At 47.4% G+C, this 15,981-nt stretch overlaps 1 protein-coding gene across 4 annotated transcripts in view; it reads right to left on the bottom strand.

Annotated features, from left to right (window-relative positions):
- Positions 1-15,981, bottom strand: part of ANKRD35 (ankyrin repeat domain 35) — a 39,347-nt gene that overhangs the window by 7,112 nt on the left and 16,254 nt on the right. The window contains exons 1-8 of one of the 4 annotated variants that reach the window (XM_075193037.1): positions 12,628-12,832; positions 6,469-6,599; positions 6,179-6,267; positions 5,854-5,918; positions 5,206-5,263; positions 3,863-3,936; positions 2,916-3,022; positions 2,623-2,804 (exon numbers count right to left, since the gene is read on the bottom strand). In XM_075193037.1, coding sequence (XP_075049138.1) covers positions 2,623-2,804; positions 2,916-3,022; positions 3,863-3,936; positions 5,206-5,263; positions 5,854-5,918; positions 6,179-6,267; positions 6,469-6,599; positions 12,628-12,666 — 745 coding nt within the window. In that variant the 5' untranslated portion in view covers positions 12,667-12,832. Of the gene's footprint in view, positions 1-2,622; positions 2,805-2,915; positions 3,023-3,862; positions 3,937-5,205; positions 5,264-5,853; positions 5,919-6,178; positions 6,268-6,468; positions 6,600-8,503; positions 9,461-12,623; positions 12,833-15,981 lie in introns of those variants that run through there. The other 3 variants (XM_075193039.1, XM_075193038.1, XM_075193036.1) reach the window with 3 other exon arrangements.

Raw genomic sequence — 15,981 nt, 5'->3', positions numbered from 1 at the left:
GGCTGCACTCTCAGTGATGTCACTGGTCCCTAGTGACTGGATAGGCTGCACTCTCAGTGATGTCACTGGTCCCTAGTGACTGGATAGGCTGCACTCTCAGTGATGTCACTGGTCCCTAGTGACTGGATAGGCTGCACTCTCAGTGATGTCACTGGCTCCTAGTGACTGGATAGGCTGCACTCTCAGTGATGTCACTGGCTTCTAGTGACTGGATAGGCTGCACTCTCAGTGATGTCACTGGCTTCTAGTGACTGGATAGGCTGCACTCTCAGTGATGTCACTGGTCCCTAGTGACTGGATAGGCTGCACTCTCAGTGATGTCACTGGTTCCTAGTGACTGGATAGGCTGCACTCTCAGTGATGTCACTGGCTCCTAGTGACTGGATAGGCTGCACTCTCAGTGATGTCACTGGCTCCTAGTGACTGGATAGGCTGCACTCTCAGTGATGTCACTGGCTCCTAGTGACTGGATAGACTGCACTCTCAGTGATGTCACTGGCTCCTAGTGACTGGATAGGCTGCACTCTCAGTGATGTCACTGGCTCCTAGTGACTGGATAGGCTGCACTCTCAGTGATGTCACTGGCTCCTCCTAGTGACTGGATAGGCTGCACTCTCAGTGATGTCACTGGCTCCTAGTGACTGGATAGGCTGCACTCTCAGTGATGTCACTGGTTCCTAGTGACTGGATAGGCTGCACTCTCAGTGATGTCACTGGTTCCTAGTGACTGGATAGGCTGCACTCTCAGTGATGTCACTGGCTTCTAGTGACTGGATAGGCTGCACTCTCAGTGATGTCACTGGTCCCTAGTGACTGGATAGGCTGCACTCTCAGTGATGTCACTGGTTCCTAGTGACTGGATAGGCTGCACTCTCAGTGATGTCACTGGCTCCTAGTGACTGGATAGGCTGCACTCTCAGTGATGTCACTGGTTCCTAGTGACTGGATAGGCTGCACTCTCAGTGATGTCACTGGCTTCTAGTGACTGGATAGGCTGCACTCTCAGTGATGTCACTGGTCCCTAGTGACTGGATAGGCTGCACTCTCAGTGATGTCACTGGTTCCTAGTGACTGGATAGGCTGCACTCTCAGTGATGTCACTGGCTCCTAGTGACTGGATAGGCTGCACTCTCAGTGATGTCACTGGTCCCTAGTGACTGGATAGGCTGCACTCTCAGTGATGTCACTGGTTCCTAGTGACTGGATAAGCTGCACTCTCAGTGATGTCACTGGCTCCTAGTGACTGGATAAGCTGCACTCTCAGTGATGTCACTGGCTCCTAGTGACTGGATAGGCTGCACTCTCAGTGATGTCACTGGCTCCTAGTGACTGGATAGACTGCACTCTCAGTGATGTCACTGGCTCCTAGTGACTGGATAGACTGCACTCTCAGTGATGTCACTGGCTCCTAGTGACTGGATAGACTGCACTCTCAGTGATGTCACTGGTTCCTAGTGACTGGATAGGCTGCACTCTCAGTGATGTCACTGGTCCCTAGTGACTGGATAGGCTGCACTCTCAGTGATGTCACTGGTTCCTAGTGACTGGATAGGCTGCACTCTCAGTGATGTCACTGGTTCCTAGTGACTGGATAGGCTGCACTCTCAGTGATGTCACTGGCTCCTAGTGACTGGATAGGCTGCACTCTCAGTGATGTCACTGGCTCCTAGTGACTGGATAGGCTGCACTCTCAGTGATGTCACTGGCTCCTAGTGACTGGATAGGCTGCACTCTCAGTGATGTCACTGGCTCCTAGTGACTGGATAGGCTGCACTCTCAGTGATGTCACTGGCTCCTAGTGACTGGATAGGCTGCACTCTCAGTGATGTCACTGGTCCCTAGTGACTGGATAGGCTGCACTCTCAGTGATGTCACTGGTTCCTAGTGACTGGATAGGCTGCACTCTCAGTGATGTCACTGGCTCCTAGTGACTGGATAGGCTGCACTCTCAGTGATGTCACTGGTTCCTAGTGACTGGGAATTTGTTGATATTACACCAAATTCCCTGTAGCTGCTTATGATGTGAATTTGATACTTAATTCATTAAATTTTAGGTAGAGATTCAATTCAGCGCAAGGTGTCTCCGGAACATCCACAGAGACTCATCGTGCCGATGTTATGGTAGGAATCTGTGCTCATTTTTTCTCACACCCCGTAGAGTTGCGCAGAGAAATGAGCGGAGATTCCTACCATAATGGCCGGCAATGTCCGCATCGTGGTGATTTCTACACATGACATCGCTGGCAATTGAATCTCCACTTTAGCGTTTACGGGAGAGTCTGCGGAGTTGTACTAACATGGAAGAGCGCACAGTAAGACACTGCACAAGGCTCCAGCGCAACTTCGCGTTTCATTTGATTCCCCCCCTTAATGTTTCTAACAAAACATACTCCGATTGGAGAGAGCGCCCCCTAGTGTCCACATTATCACAGAAAACATAATTTGTCTTCACCGACATTTGAACAAATGACCTCTTAAGCCTGAGGGCGACATTGTTTAATTCAGCGTGGGACGTATAGTACAAAATCGATGTTGTTGTTAAACATATGTCATGTTTCGGTACCATACACCGATAATGTCCCCTCCACCCGCTATCTGACCGTGCGTTTGGGGTACACTCACCATTTTTCCTCCTGTCCAGCGCCATCTGGACCAGTCTCTTAAGAGCCCCGTCCCTGGACAGACTGGCATAATACAGGGCATCGTTGCCTTTAGTGTCTTGGAGTCCCAGGTCTGCTCTCTTCGTGATCAAGGTTTCGGCCGCCTGGATGTTTCCTTTCTCGCAGGCCAGGATGAGAGCCGTCCTGTCAGACAGGGGAACAGAGCCAGCGTTACACCCAGGCTTGTAGACGACACATGAGAACAAAAACTTACTACTGTAGTCATCTATGTCACTTATTATCTACATCGCTCACTTATTCTCCCGGTCGGAGAGGTCCAACTGGGCGCCACGGTCAAGCAGCAAGGAGCAAACGGTCGGGTGGTTGCGGAGAGCCGCGATCATCAGCGGCGTCCGCCCGTCCTGGAAACAGACGAGAGTACAAAACAAAATCACCAAATCAACCCCATGCTCAATTTAATTTGCATATTTTTAGTCAGATTATGGCCTTGCCAATATACAGGCCCGAAGCCTGCGCTAGAGTGTTGCCATAGCAACAGCTTCTCTTTTCAGTCAGGAAAAAACACAATGTCCTCATAGAGGGATGATTTATGGTGGAAGATTGGATACGTTATGTTTTTTTTTTTATTATTATTATACCCAATTATTACTGTCAGAATGGCACCGACAGCTTGACGAGACATTATCTGTTGTGATTAGGCTGCCACTTGTTCTAGAAAACAATTAATTTTCCCTGTTGCTACCATATCATTATTACTATCTCGATTAACGCATGAAAAAGGACGTACAAACTACCTTTTAGCAGTTTTATTTTGGTATATGTTTCATATGGAAGCGCAAATATCTTCCACAAAGAATCCAAATTGACGCCATCTTTAATTCTGAGGCATCTACTTTGTCAATTTTTCCGACATAAGTCGCAAATAACCAGTGCGAGGAAATAATTATTCTATTTATATCTGCCGTACACAAAACTTTACAGATCTCAGCGTGATTTTTATGCCAATAAATTCTTCAACGTCCCGGGATCAGCGATTGACCCTTATTTCGGATGTTCAATGGCCGCCCCCTCCCCCCAAATGCTTCACATTTGCCTCCTCTCACTCTTCCGAGCGTGGGATGGCCACAGAAAATGCAGCTGATAAGAAAACTGTTGGAATTTCCTGTCCATGTTGGGGGGATGACATTTAGAGCGACACCAGAGAAATACAATGCATAGGGCGAAGGGGCGTAGATACTCACATCATCCACCGCATCCAGGAGGGTGTCCTCTGCGTTGCACAGAAGTAGGACGCTGGAAACGCACCCTGAGGTGGCTGCGATAATGAACAGAGACCACAGAAGTTAGCACACAACAATGACATTATCTATATATACGTAAATGTGAAATCCCCCCAAATAATATACATAACCCTGAAACAAGTCCTAGAAATGGAAGGCAGCCTTGCCAAAATCAGTGGCCCTGAATCTTTTCTAAATATAACGTTAAGAGTCCATGTGCCATTGTACTGGGACCCCCAGTGTCAGTGTGTCATTGTTCTGTGTCCCCCAGTGTCAGTGTGTCATTGTTCTGTGACCCCCAGTGTCAGTGTGTCCTTGTTCTGGGACCCCCAGTGTCAGTGTGTCATTGTTCTTGGACCCCCATTGTCAGTGTGTCATTGTTCTGGGACCCCAAGTGTCAGTGTGTCATTGTTCTTGGACCCCCAGTGTCAGTGTGTCATTGTTCTGGGACCCCCAGTGTCAGTGTGTCATTGTTCTGTGACCCCCAGTGTCAGTGTGTCATTGTTCTGTGACCCCCAGTGTCAGTGTGTCATTGTTCTGGGACCCCCAGTGTCAGTGTGTCATTGTTCTGTGACCCCCAGTGTCAGTGTGTCATTGTTCTGGGACCCCCAGTGTCAGTGTGTCATTGTTCTGTGACCCCCAGTGTCAGTGTGTCATTGTTCTGTGACCCCCAGTGTCAGTGTGTCATTGTTCTGGGACCCCCAGTGTCAGTGTGTCATTGTTCTGTGACCCCCAGTGTCAGTGTGTCATTGTTCTGGGACCCCAAGTGTCAGTGTGTCATTGTTCTGGGACCCTCAGTGTCAGTGTGTCATTGTTCTGGGACCCCCAGTGTCAGTGTGTCATTGTTCTGGTACCCCCAGTGTCAGTGTGTCATTGTTCTAGGACCCCCAGTGCCAGTGTATCATTGTTCTGTGACCCCCAGTGTCAGTGTGTCATTGTTCTAGGACCCCCAATGCCAGTGTATCATTGTTTTTGGACCTCCAGTGTCAGTGTGTCATTGTTCTAGGACCCCCTGTGTCGGTGTGTCATTGTTCTGGGACCCCCAGTGTCAGTGTGTCATTGTTCTGGGACCCCCTGTGTCAGTGTGTCATTGTTTCGGGACCCCAATGTCGGTGTACCAGGTGATGGCTGCAACTCTTCCAGCAGCTACAAAGTTAAATATAATTCCTGTTCATTTGGTCCTATATTGAGAGTGTCATTGAGAATATCGTCCGCACTGTTCCTTGCATTCGGCCGATCACAACATTTTGTGGTGTCGGGTAAGCCCCCCGCAGTGATTTAGAGACCCCCTCCCCAGAACTCACCAGCACAATGTAATGGCGTACGGCTGTGGAAGTCTATGGAATCTTCATGGGCTCCACGCTGCAATAACAGATCACATAATGAGCCTGACAAATTACCGGATCAGTCCACCATCATACATCTTTCTCTTTAACCTACTAGAACGCCTGCTGAAGTGGTCTCCTGCCTCTGTTTTGCACAGAATGTCATTGGAAGTAGCGAAATAGCATCGGAGGAGACACTTATAAAGGTAAATAACTTAATAAGTGGAATAAATATACTACTTTGGGAAATGTTTGCACTCGGTGGGCAGTGTTGTGGATGTTTGAAGTTCTCCGCTTCATAGCATTGAAAGTAGCTTTTGCCTGAAATTGGCTATTAGAAACTCTAAACTCCCTCCACCAGTGATATCATGAAACCGCCTTCCCGACAAGAGATGATGGGGGAGGAAGTGGGGGGGGGGGGGATTCCGGCACTAATCTAGAATTTGCTGCCACTTTCGGAGTAGAAACATCTGTTGTTAGTGTGGACGCTGCTCTCAGTGTGTGTGACATTGGATGTAATGTGGCAGTGTGCACTCTACTGTACGCTGCATTCCATGGGCTGGTAACAGGTCTGCACAGTGACCTCCCATGTGATACCTGCCACGGGCAGGCGTGGCCGTCACCTACCTGCAGGAGAAGCTTGACACATTCCGGATGGCAATTACTGGTGGCCAAATGTAGTGCGGTACAGCCTGCGGGACACAGAGATTGGTGTCATTGTTTTACATAAGCTACATAACCGGCCCCACAGGGGACACTAATGAATGTGACACACAGGGGAGCTGAGGGGACACTAATGGATGTGACACAGGGGGAGCTGAGGGGACACTAATTAATGTGACACACTGGAAGGTGAGGGGACTGTAATGGATGTGACACAGGGGGAGCTGAGGGGACACTAATGAATGTTACACACGGGGAGTTGAGGGGACACTCAAGGCAACAAATTTACCATCATCCGTTTTGGCGTTAATCTCGACTTTGTGCGACGTGATGACCGTCATACAGTCAACCAGACCCTTGGAGGCCGCGAGATGGAACCTGTAGGGGGGATTACAGACCGGCGTTAGCTTACACCAACATACACACTATACAGCATAGAACGCACAGTAAATTGTAATACTATATTAGATATAATTCTAACCAGTGCTTGTTTTATTTAACCACACAATCTATAAAGGCCGCCACACAAACAGGTTTACATTTTCTATCCTGCTCGACCTATAAGGGAAACGGCCTTACGCTGATTGCCCATTGGGACCGGGCTTGGTGGCCCTGATGGGCTTCTTGGATAGAAGCGAAGAGACCTTCTTGGCGTCTCCCTTTTCCACCGCCTCAAAGAGCTTCTGGTCATGTCTGTCCCACTTGTCCACCTGCAGGAGAGACGGCACAGATAAATTTAACACGGTAAACACGCTTCAAAATGCATAAAACCTTACGACGCTCCTGCTACTCCTCCCACACCTCCTCTCAAAAGCTCCCTATGGTCTCTGTGGTCCTGCTCACTGCCAGCTTGTACTGGGTCACTCCATAGACAATACTCGGGGCTACACTGTGGTTACTGGGAGGAACCGCAGGTCGGGTAGATGTCTAGAAACTCCGACAACAAAGCAAGTGAAGTAGACAAGTTATGTTTCCGAGGGAAAGTCTATTAACTATTAACGCATGTCATGGTTTCTGGCCGGGATACTAGAAAATGGGTTTGGTGGTCTGTAAACAATTGGTGACCTTGTTCCCTAGGCCGTGATATTGTGATCTATTTTAAATCCAGTAAAACACTATTGTTCCCAGACAGGATGCTGTCATTGTCACGCTGTTCCTGCAACGTGTAGCAGTCGCCATTACACAAATCCAACAACAAAGAGATATATTTTAATAATAGATGCTGCTTTTCATTAATTTTCAGGAACAATAAGCGGGTAATTCATAATTATCACGATCAATGATCCCTGATACCCCCCAATATTGTGTTCCTCTTCATTTTCTTGTGCCCCTTCATAGTACACATCTAGGGCACAGTACAACTTCTATTAGATAGTATATTATATTTTACGTGCATTGCACAACGGTCTCCTATTCTGAATGCAGTTCTTAGTGTGCATATATTTGGACAACCGCACAGTACAACTTCTCTTGGTCTAAAACGTTAGCAGTAACTCTTCTTGTTTTGCATTTTGACTGATCCCAGACTTAATGTCAGACCAGGAGAGCAATAAACAGTGTAGCTCTGCTGTCATATAATATAATTTCCATAGATGCTATATATATATATATATATATATATATTTATTTATGTTCACACACACATATATATATACATATATATACACACACAGTCTCATGCGTATCAGTATCTGTAAATTTTATAACACATGATAGTAGAGGTCAAGTTGGTCCATGTTTATATAGTAGGGAAGGTATATTGTACGGAAGGATCACTGTAAACACACCCTCCGCTCCAACACCTGCTCGTATTGAATCATATCGTGCACCCCCCACCCACACAAATCCCCATCCCCAGCTGCTGCCACATGCTCAGGAGCAGATAAGAGCGTGCAGGTTGTAGACAGGAAGTAACAAGGGTTAGATACACCCCGTTAGATACCTGACCAGGGGTCGAATCCATCCACTCCCCCCCGGAGGTTTAATCCAGAGCAGAAAGAGCAACAGCATCCAAAAAGATGGAGGACTAAATATTGACCTAGATAAATACTCCCATTTTTATATTTAAATCCCCCCCTTCACCTAGTAGCCATTTTGTTTACATGGACCAGTTTCCACTCCTTATCCAAAAATAAAAACATTTTTCGGTCACATCCAAATATCCATAAAGCAATGACTAACAAGCTTATCCTTCTGCACTTTGCAAAATAATTGGTGGCATCTGTGAAACTATGTGGTGACACACGTCCAAACAACCCAGTCCTCCGCCCCTCTGTCGGGGCCTTAGGGCCTACTTACGGAGTGTGGAAAATGCTTAGGCACCTCGGTTGGCAGAGCCAGTTTGTCTTGAATGTCTAGCCTCCATCTTGGTCCTCTCGCTGGGTTCCCCCTAGGCTTCGTGACCTTGAATTTGTCCATTCAAGTGAAAATAATTGATGGGGGGAAGTCAAGAAGATAACTACACTAAAAAAATCAACGCCAAGGACGTGTCGAATCATGATCTGACCTTTAAGCATGGCTGCCCTGTCCACTTCTATTGATTAACCTCCCAGGGTTTTTCGTCTAGCAGAGGTAGACCTTTGCTTCGGCGTCCCTGAAAACAGCTAATATTTACCTGCATCGATCAGTGCTGGAGACGGACACGTCTCGCAATCAACACAACTGCGTACGTCACTTCATGGAGTACCTATACTTTCAGTGTTATTTAATAAACGGAACACAATGTTCTGTAACTCATAGCAACCAATCAGACAAAGTCTTTCCATTGTCTAAAGAAGGATTTTGTTGTTCCAGAGAAACATGGCACAATCTACCGTACGTGCCAGCTCGCAAGTAATCGCATGACCCGATACACGTCCGCTCCCATGGGACTTTCATTGGGCCAGGTTAGAGATGATCGCATCGGCACAACGACATGACCCATGCATAGATCGGATAGGAGGCACACGGGAAGGACAAGCATTCACCATTCCGATACACGGAGTTGAAGCTTGCCGCCGGCATGCCAAAAATGCTCGTTTTGGCAAAAACAGATCTGTTATTTCATAACTTCAAAAGCACCGAGATGCAGAGTATTGAACGTTTCAGCGTTCTGGAATGAAAACCAAATGCAGTTTGGACGGAGAGCCGCATGTTTCATCCAGATGTGGGAACGGAGCCCAGGATTCCTGAATACACAGACAGAAACATCCTCTGGGTATGTGAATACCCACTCAGGGGCCACGAGTCCGTTTGTCTTGTCTTATAGCAGCTGTAAATCCAACCAGACGTGACTACCTGACATTTGTAGGTTCAGAATTTATTCATATCCACCCTGAGCATTGTATATTACGCATTACCACCTCTGCTGGGAGACTGCACCAAGTGTCCACTGCTTTTTCTATGTTCTTTAAATAAAAAAGTCAATCTATACCCTAAGAAGTACCATTAACATTGACAAGAACGTATTTAAAAGATTCATAAGCTATCTGCTGCTAAAGATTTTAACATAATGGTTTGATATTACAGGCAAGTGACACACTGACACTTGGGGTCCCAGAACAATGATACACTGACACTGGGGGTCCCAGAACAATGACACACTGACACTGGGGGTCCCAGAACAATGACACACTGACACTGGGAGTCCCAGAACAATGACACACTGACACTGGGGGTCCCAGAACAATGATACACTGACACTGGGGTCCCAGAACAATGACACACTGACACTGGGGGTCCCAGAACAATGACACACTGACACTGGGGGTCCCAGAACAATGATACACTGACACTGGGGTACCAGAACAATGACACACTGACACTGGGGGTCCCAGAACAATGACACACTGACACTGGGGTACCAGAACAATGACACACTGACACTGGGGGTCCCAGAACAATGATACACTGACACTGGGGGTCCCAGAACAATGATACACTGACACTTGGGGTCCCGGAACAATGTCACACTGACACTTGGGTACCAGAACAATGACACACTGACACCTGAGGTCACAGAACAATGACACACTGACACTGGGGGTCCCGGAACAATGACACACTGACACTGGGGGTCCCGGAACAATGACACACTGACACGGGGTCCCAGAACAATGACACAATGACACCGGGGGTCCCAGAACAATGATACACTGACACTGGGGTACCAGAACAATGACACACTGACACTGGGGGTCCCAGAACAATGACACACTGACACTGGGGTACCAGAACAATGACACACTGACACTGGGGGTCCCAGAACAATGATACACTGACACTGGGGGTCCCAGAACAATGATACACTGACACTTGGGGTCCCGGAACAATGTCACACTGACACTTGGGTACCAGAACAATGACACACTGACACCTGAGGTCACAGAACAATGACACACTGACACGGGGTCCCAGAACAATGACACACTGACACTGGGTGTAACAGAACAATGACACACTGACACTGGGGGTCCCAGAACAAGGACACACTGACACTGGGGGTCCCAGAACAATGACACACTGACACTGGGTGTAACAGAACAATGACACACTGACACTGGGGGTCCCGGAACAATGTCACACTGACACTTGGGTACCAGAACAATGACACACTGACACTGGGGGTCCCAGGACAATGACACACTGACACAGGGGGTCACAGAACAATGACACACTGACACTGGGGGTCCCGGAACAATGACACACTGACACGGGGTCCCAGAACAATGACACAATGACACTGGGGGTCCCAGAACAATGATACACTGACACTGGGGTACCAGAACAATGACACACTGACACTGGGGGTCCCAGAACAATGACACACTGACACTGGGGTACCAGAACAATGACACACTGACACTGGGGGTCCCAGAACAATGATACACTGACACTTGGGGTCCCGGAACAATGTCACACTGACACTTGGGTACCAGAACAATGACACACTGACACCTGAGGTCACAGAACAATGACACACTGACACTGGGGGTCCCAGAACAATGACACACTGACACTGGGGGTCCCAGAACAATGACACACAGACACTTGGGGTACCAGAACAATGACACACTGACACTGGGGGTCCCAGAACAATGACACACAGACACTGGGGGTTACAGAACAATGACACACTGACACTGGGGGTCCCAGAACAATGACACACTGACACTGGGGGTCCCAGAACAATGACACACAGACACTTGGGGTACCAGAACAATGACACACTGACACTGGGGGTCACAGAACAATGACACACTGACACTGGGGGTCACAGAACAATGACACACTGACACTGGGAGTCCAAGAACAATGACACACTGACACTGGGGGTCACAGAACAATGATACACTGACACTGGGGGTCCCAGAACAATGACACACTGACACTGGGGGACACAGAACAATGATACACTGACACTGGGGGTCCCAGAACAATGACACACTGACACATTATCCGTAAATTATAATGCCATCGTTTAAAAAACAATTTTCATTATTTTATTTTTTTAAAGCCTATATTCAAATTGACCTTTTTTTTGTTTGTTTTTTTTGTTGTTAAACTTTGTCCCTCACACCCCCCTCCCAGCGTTTCATGTCCCTGTACAAGGTAACAGCGGCTGGTATTTACATTATGTCTATTTAGCTTGTTCGCCCCCAGGCCAGATCAGCGGGAATGTCTCAGTCATCATCCTGGGTGTTTATAATTCAGCCGTAACAAGTTGGGACAGTTTCCCGTAATAAGCACTTGACAATGACTTCTAAATTCTGACACTGTGGCGGATGGAAGTGCCTTATCCGTCCCCATTAAGTCCCCAAACCGGTATCCTGGTGGCCTCTAATTACAGCCGGAGCAGAAGGGGGCATAATTAAAGGGAATTTTGTACCGTCACGTTACAAGAAAAAAGTAAAATAAACTTTAAAAGGGTGCACGACGAAGCTGGACTGTGACCGCAGGAATACGGCATTACACAAGAGACTTTAAAGCAAAATAAAGTGACACCAGGTAGCTAGGCAAAACACGGCTAGACGGCACTTCAATCAGTTCTGTACACTAAAAGGAATCGCCGCCTGCAGCCAAATTCTCTCCCCAGCACCCGTCAGTGTGTGACACTACAAACTAGGTGTCTGTCAGGTGCCGCTAATGGTTTTGTTCTCCCCTCGCTCCCAGGTCAGGTTTATGGTACACCAAACAGAATGTTTATCTGTGTAACTAGTACAACTAAACGTGAACAGTCGCTGGCTGAGCAAACAGCTCTCACTGACAGCTCTGGACATGTCGGGCTACGTTCCTTGGCAATACTCAGCACTGATCTACAGTGTCCCCCGTGCAACTTATCCAACCCAGCTCCCCAGAGTCGAACACAGAGCCCCGTTGTCCCTCGTCGACTGTCCCGCTTTGATGGTCACCCAACACCGTCTCCCTCGTTCTGGTGGCAGACACGGATTCTCGCTTGGTGAATACGTCCCCCTGCGGCGGAGAACAGGTTAACCCGGTAGATCCCAAACTTTCTCAGTTCAAGGCACCCTTAGGGTCTCCATAATTTTTTTCAAGGCACCCCTAAGTCAAAATAATTACCAAGTAGTCCCCCACCTTACCAAGGCCCTGGCCGCGGCACCCCTGTGAGATCGCCGCAGCACCCCAGGGAGCCACGGCGTATAGTTTGGGAACCACTGGGTTAACCCTTTACTACTTGGGTTTAACCCCCCCACCACCAACACCACCACCGATGACAGACACAGACATTTCAATACCTACAGGAAACTGAGTCGAGGAGCAGGAGAATATTTTCTTCATCCCGAGGCGGAGAGAGGGGAAAAAAAGTGCAGTACGGCGCGGAGGACAAGAAGGCGCTAGGCGGTCATCTCGCCCTGTCCCGGCTGCGGGGACAATGGCATGCCTTGTGACACAGATAGCAGCAGTAAACACACACACACACACACACACACACACATGCACTGGATGTGCCTCCCAGTGAAATGGGTGTCTCCCAGTCTGGATGTGGAGTTACCGGAGAAACCTCCCTTCTCACATGTTGCAAGGAGAGAGAAAGAACAGAGTCGGCTGCTTAACACCTCGAGTGCCGCACAGGACACGCTGACATCCCCCCCCCCCTCTCCTCCATGGGTTTAAAGGAACAGTGCGCCTGAAATGCCAACTGATGCCAGAGGCAAGGGGCATCTAGTCACGTGCACGACCGGAGATGTGAAGGACCAGGATGTTATCTCATTTAGATTTTGGAGTAAATATGGTAGAAGATGCATCTTGCGCTGCATTTAGGGGGGCAATATGTGCGGACAGATTTAGAGTTGAGAGGGCGTACTTGCCCACACTCTCCAGAATGTCCGGGAGACTCCCGAATTCCTTTCTTCGGCATTCATGATGCGGTTGGCGGTGAATCGCGTAATTTTGACCACGCCCCCTGCGGCAAAATGATGCCTTTGTGTCAGTACGTCAAGGGACGGGTCCGAAATGCCACAATTCAGCTTCCGTCCGCACGTTTCACCTCCCCTTTGGGGAGATCCCAAAATAAAGCTGCTCAGTATGTGTGTACTAAAGAAGCAGGGAGAACGTAGGGAGAATCCGTGGCCCCGCCCACGTTTACACACAAGTCCCGCCCACTTTCAGATATGCCCCTTAGTTAGGACCGTCCATCAAAATTGCTGGTAGTATAAGTTGGAACTTTGATGGATATATTGAGAGAAAAGAAAATACCACGATAATGGGAATTATTTGCTGTAATTGACTATATGTAAGGAATTCTGTATGTAGATAGGCAGCTAACAGGGCGCTTATTAGCTGGCTGCTTCTGTTTCTTGTTTTGTAGACGCACTTTTCTTGTATCCCTTAGAGACACATATTTATTGATACAGGGGTGTCAGACTTTCTCAGAAATATGGCAACACGCATGGAGTAACGTCTGAATAACTTTCTAGGTAAACAGTACATGACAGTAAAGACAGTACAGACCTCTCTGCTATGGTCTATTTACATTTATCGTTCAGGCTTAGCCATTGGATGTTTACACCCCTAAATTCCGTTTCCCACTTTGTAGAAGTAGGGTGAGGGGCAACGTCATAGGACGTCCATTGTTTTATATATATATATATATATATATGTATTGAAAAGTGCTTGTCTCCCAGCACACAGTGGAGGAGTCCATTTTATGGCCTATTGACGATAATGCGGCCTATCAATTCACTTGAAGCCAGTGACATCACTGAGACACAAAATCCCTTTGTCCCTCGGTGATATCAATTTTTCCTGGTGAACGGACTGGCTGAACATTGGTTTAGTCCACAAAAAAATGGCCGCCTTCGCTGCGTATAGGGGACGAGTAGATTATATTAAGCCCTGATTATTGCTAGCAAGCTAATTATTGGGTGCTAACAGAAAAAAACAAATGTATTGTACACCTCATTACATCCCTATGTAGGCACCACGCCAGTTACGTACTCAGGAGACGCAAGGGGCTTATTTAATAACATGGGTCAAAGAGCTACGCCGTGCAGTAACCCATCAGAAATCATGTCATTAGTCTGAATGTATCAGGTAACCGATATCCGATTGGCTGCCGTAGTTTACAGTCAATTTAAATTGAATTTCTAAATAATCTTTAAAAAGAAAATAAAGATTTTGTTGTCTTTTGTTACATATAAACCAGTCGAGATGTTTAATTAGTGTGTAATTCGCACCTCTTGTCTCGGTAGTGAAGTCTATTAATAGTGTGGGCTTCCAACTATTTAGAAAATTTCCCAGTAAGTTTTCCAAGAATCTCTGAGGAAAAATAAATCCTCAAAAACTGAGAGCGGCCGTATAACCTGTCAGAATATCTATTGGAACAAAACTGATAAACAAATTCCAAGTCTTTATGCCAGTACTTTTATTCACAATAATTCACCAGTTTTACGTTTTTTTTATGAACAAGCGGTCGATAAGTCTGGATTTTATTCTCTCTCATCGTCGCGATTTATCAAGAAAATCTTGCAGAGGATTCCGAGCGAACTTTTTTGGATAACGGGTTCCATACTTGTATTTTCCAATGGCATAGATGGCGAAAAACGCATTACAGACACTCTTATTGCCAACGTAGTTCACAGCGCACACGATGGGCGCCTCACACGTGGAGTGCCCTTAGTGGACACGGCGTTAGGTCTTGGATGTGTATGGGTGCTACAAGATGGCCTGGCCTGCGCACACCAAGGCCTGAGCTCATCCTCTGCGGAAACTTCGGAAGAGGCGCAGCGTGCGAAAGTGTCCACCCTCCTACAACTTTCGCAAACCACCCCTTTCATGAAAATGAATAGAAAAGCAGACGAAGCGGTCGGCTATGAAGAATTAATATGGCGGCATTTTAGCGCAGTCCTGTATAACCCAGTGGGTGTAGCAAAGGGTTAATCCAGGCATATCGCTGTAGGTCCCCGGGCCCCAGTCCCACACACCGCTCAGGTGATGATGGAGAGTCCTTTATAACCTCGATAGAGCACACAGACCCAGAAACAAAACACCCTTCACAGGGCGTCTGAGACCGAAACTGGAGCGTTGCAGGTTGGGACACGCACAGAGAGAGAGACAGACGGCTGCCTGCGTGTGGGACGGACGCAGGAACATCTGTAACTCTCTCCACATTCTCTACATGTATCTCCATGTCATACCAGGATAATCACATTAACACGGAACTCACACGGAAAAGGGAAATACCATTACACACTGAGCAGTATAATGTGTGACTGCGTTTTACTAGTTCAGTGGTGTAACAAGGAGGAGACTCTAATTGCAGGAAAAGAGGTCTCTTAAAAACTGCAGATGTCCAGGAAACAATGGGTACAACGTGTGTATGAGATACCCTACAGAATATATCACTATGTATGTGTCAGGGGGTAGATGGGACAGAGCAATGTTCTGCAGAACTCTAGAGAGGTCAGTAATGTAATAATCTGCAGAATATATCACTATGTATCTGTCAGGGGGTAGATGGGACAGAGCAATGTTCTGCAGATCTCTAGAAAGGTCAGTAATGTAATAGTCTGCAGAATATATCACTATGTATCTGTCGGGGGGTAGATGGGACAGAGCAATGTTCTGCAGATCTCTAGAGAGGTCAGTAATGTA

This window comes from Mixophyes fleayi, chromosome 12 (genome assembly GCF_038048845.1).
Source record: "Mixophyes fleayi isolate aMixFle1 chromosome 12, aMixFle1.hap1, whole genome shotgun sequence".
Classification (NCBI taxonomy): domain Eukaryota; kingdom Metazoa; phylum Chordata; class Amphibia; order Anura; family Limnodynastidae; genus Mixophyes; species Mixophyes fleayi.
Note: the sequence above shows the minus strand (reverse complement) of the source record. Positions and strands in the feature narration are given on the sequence as shown.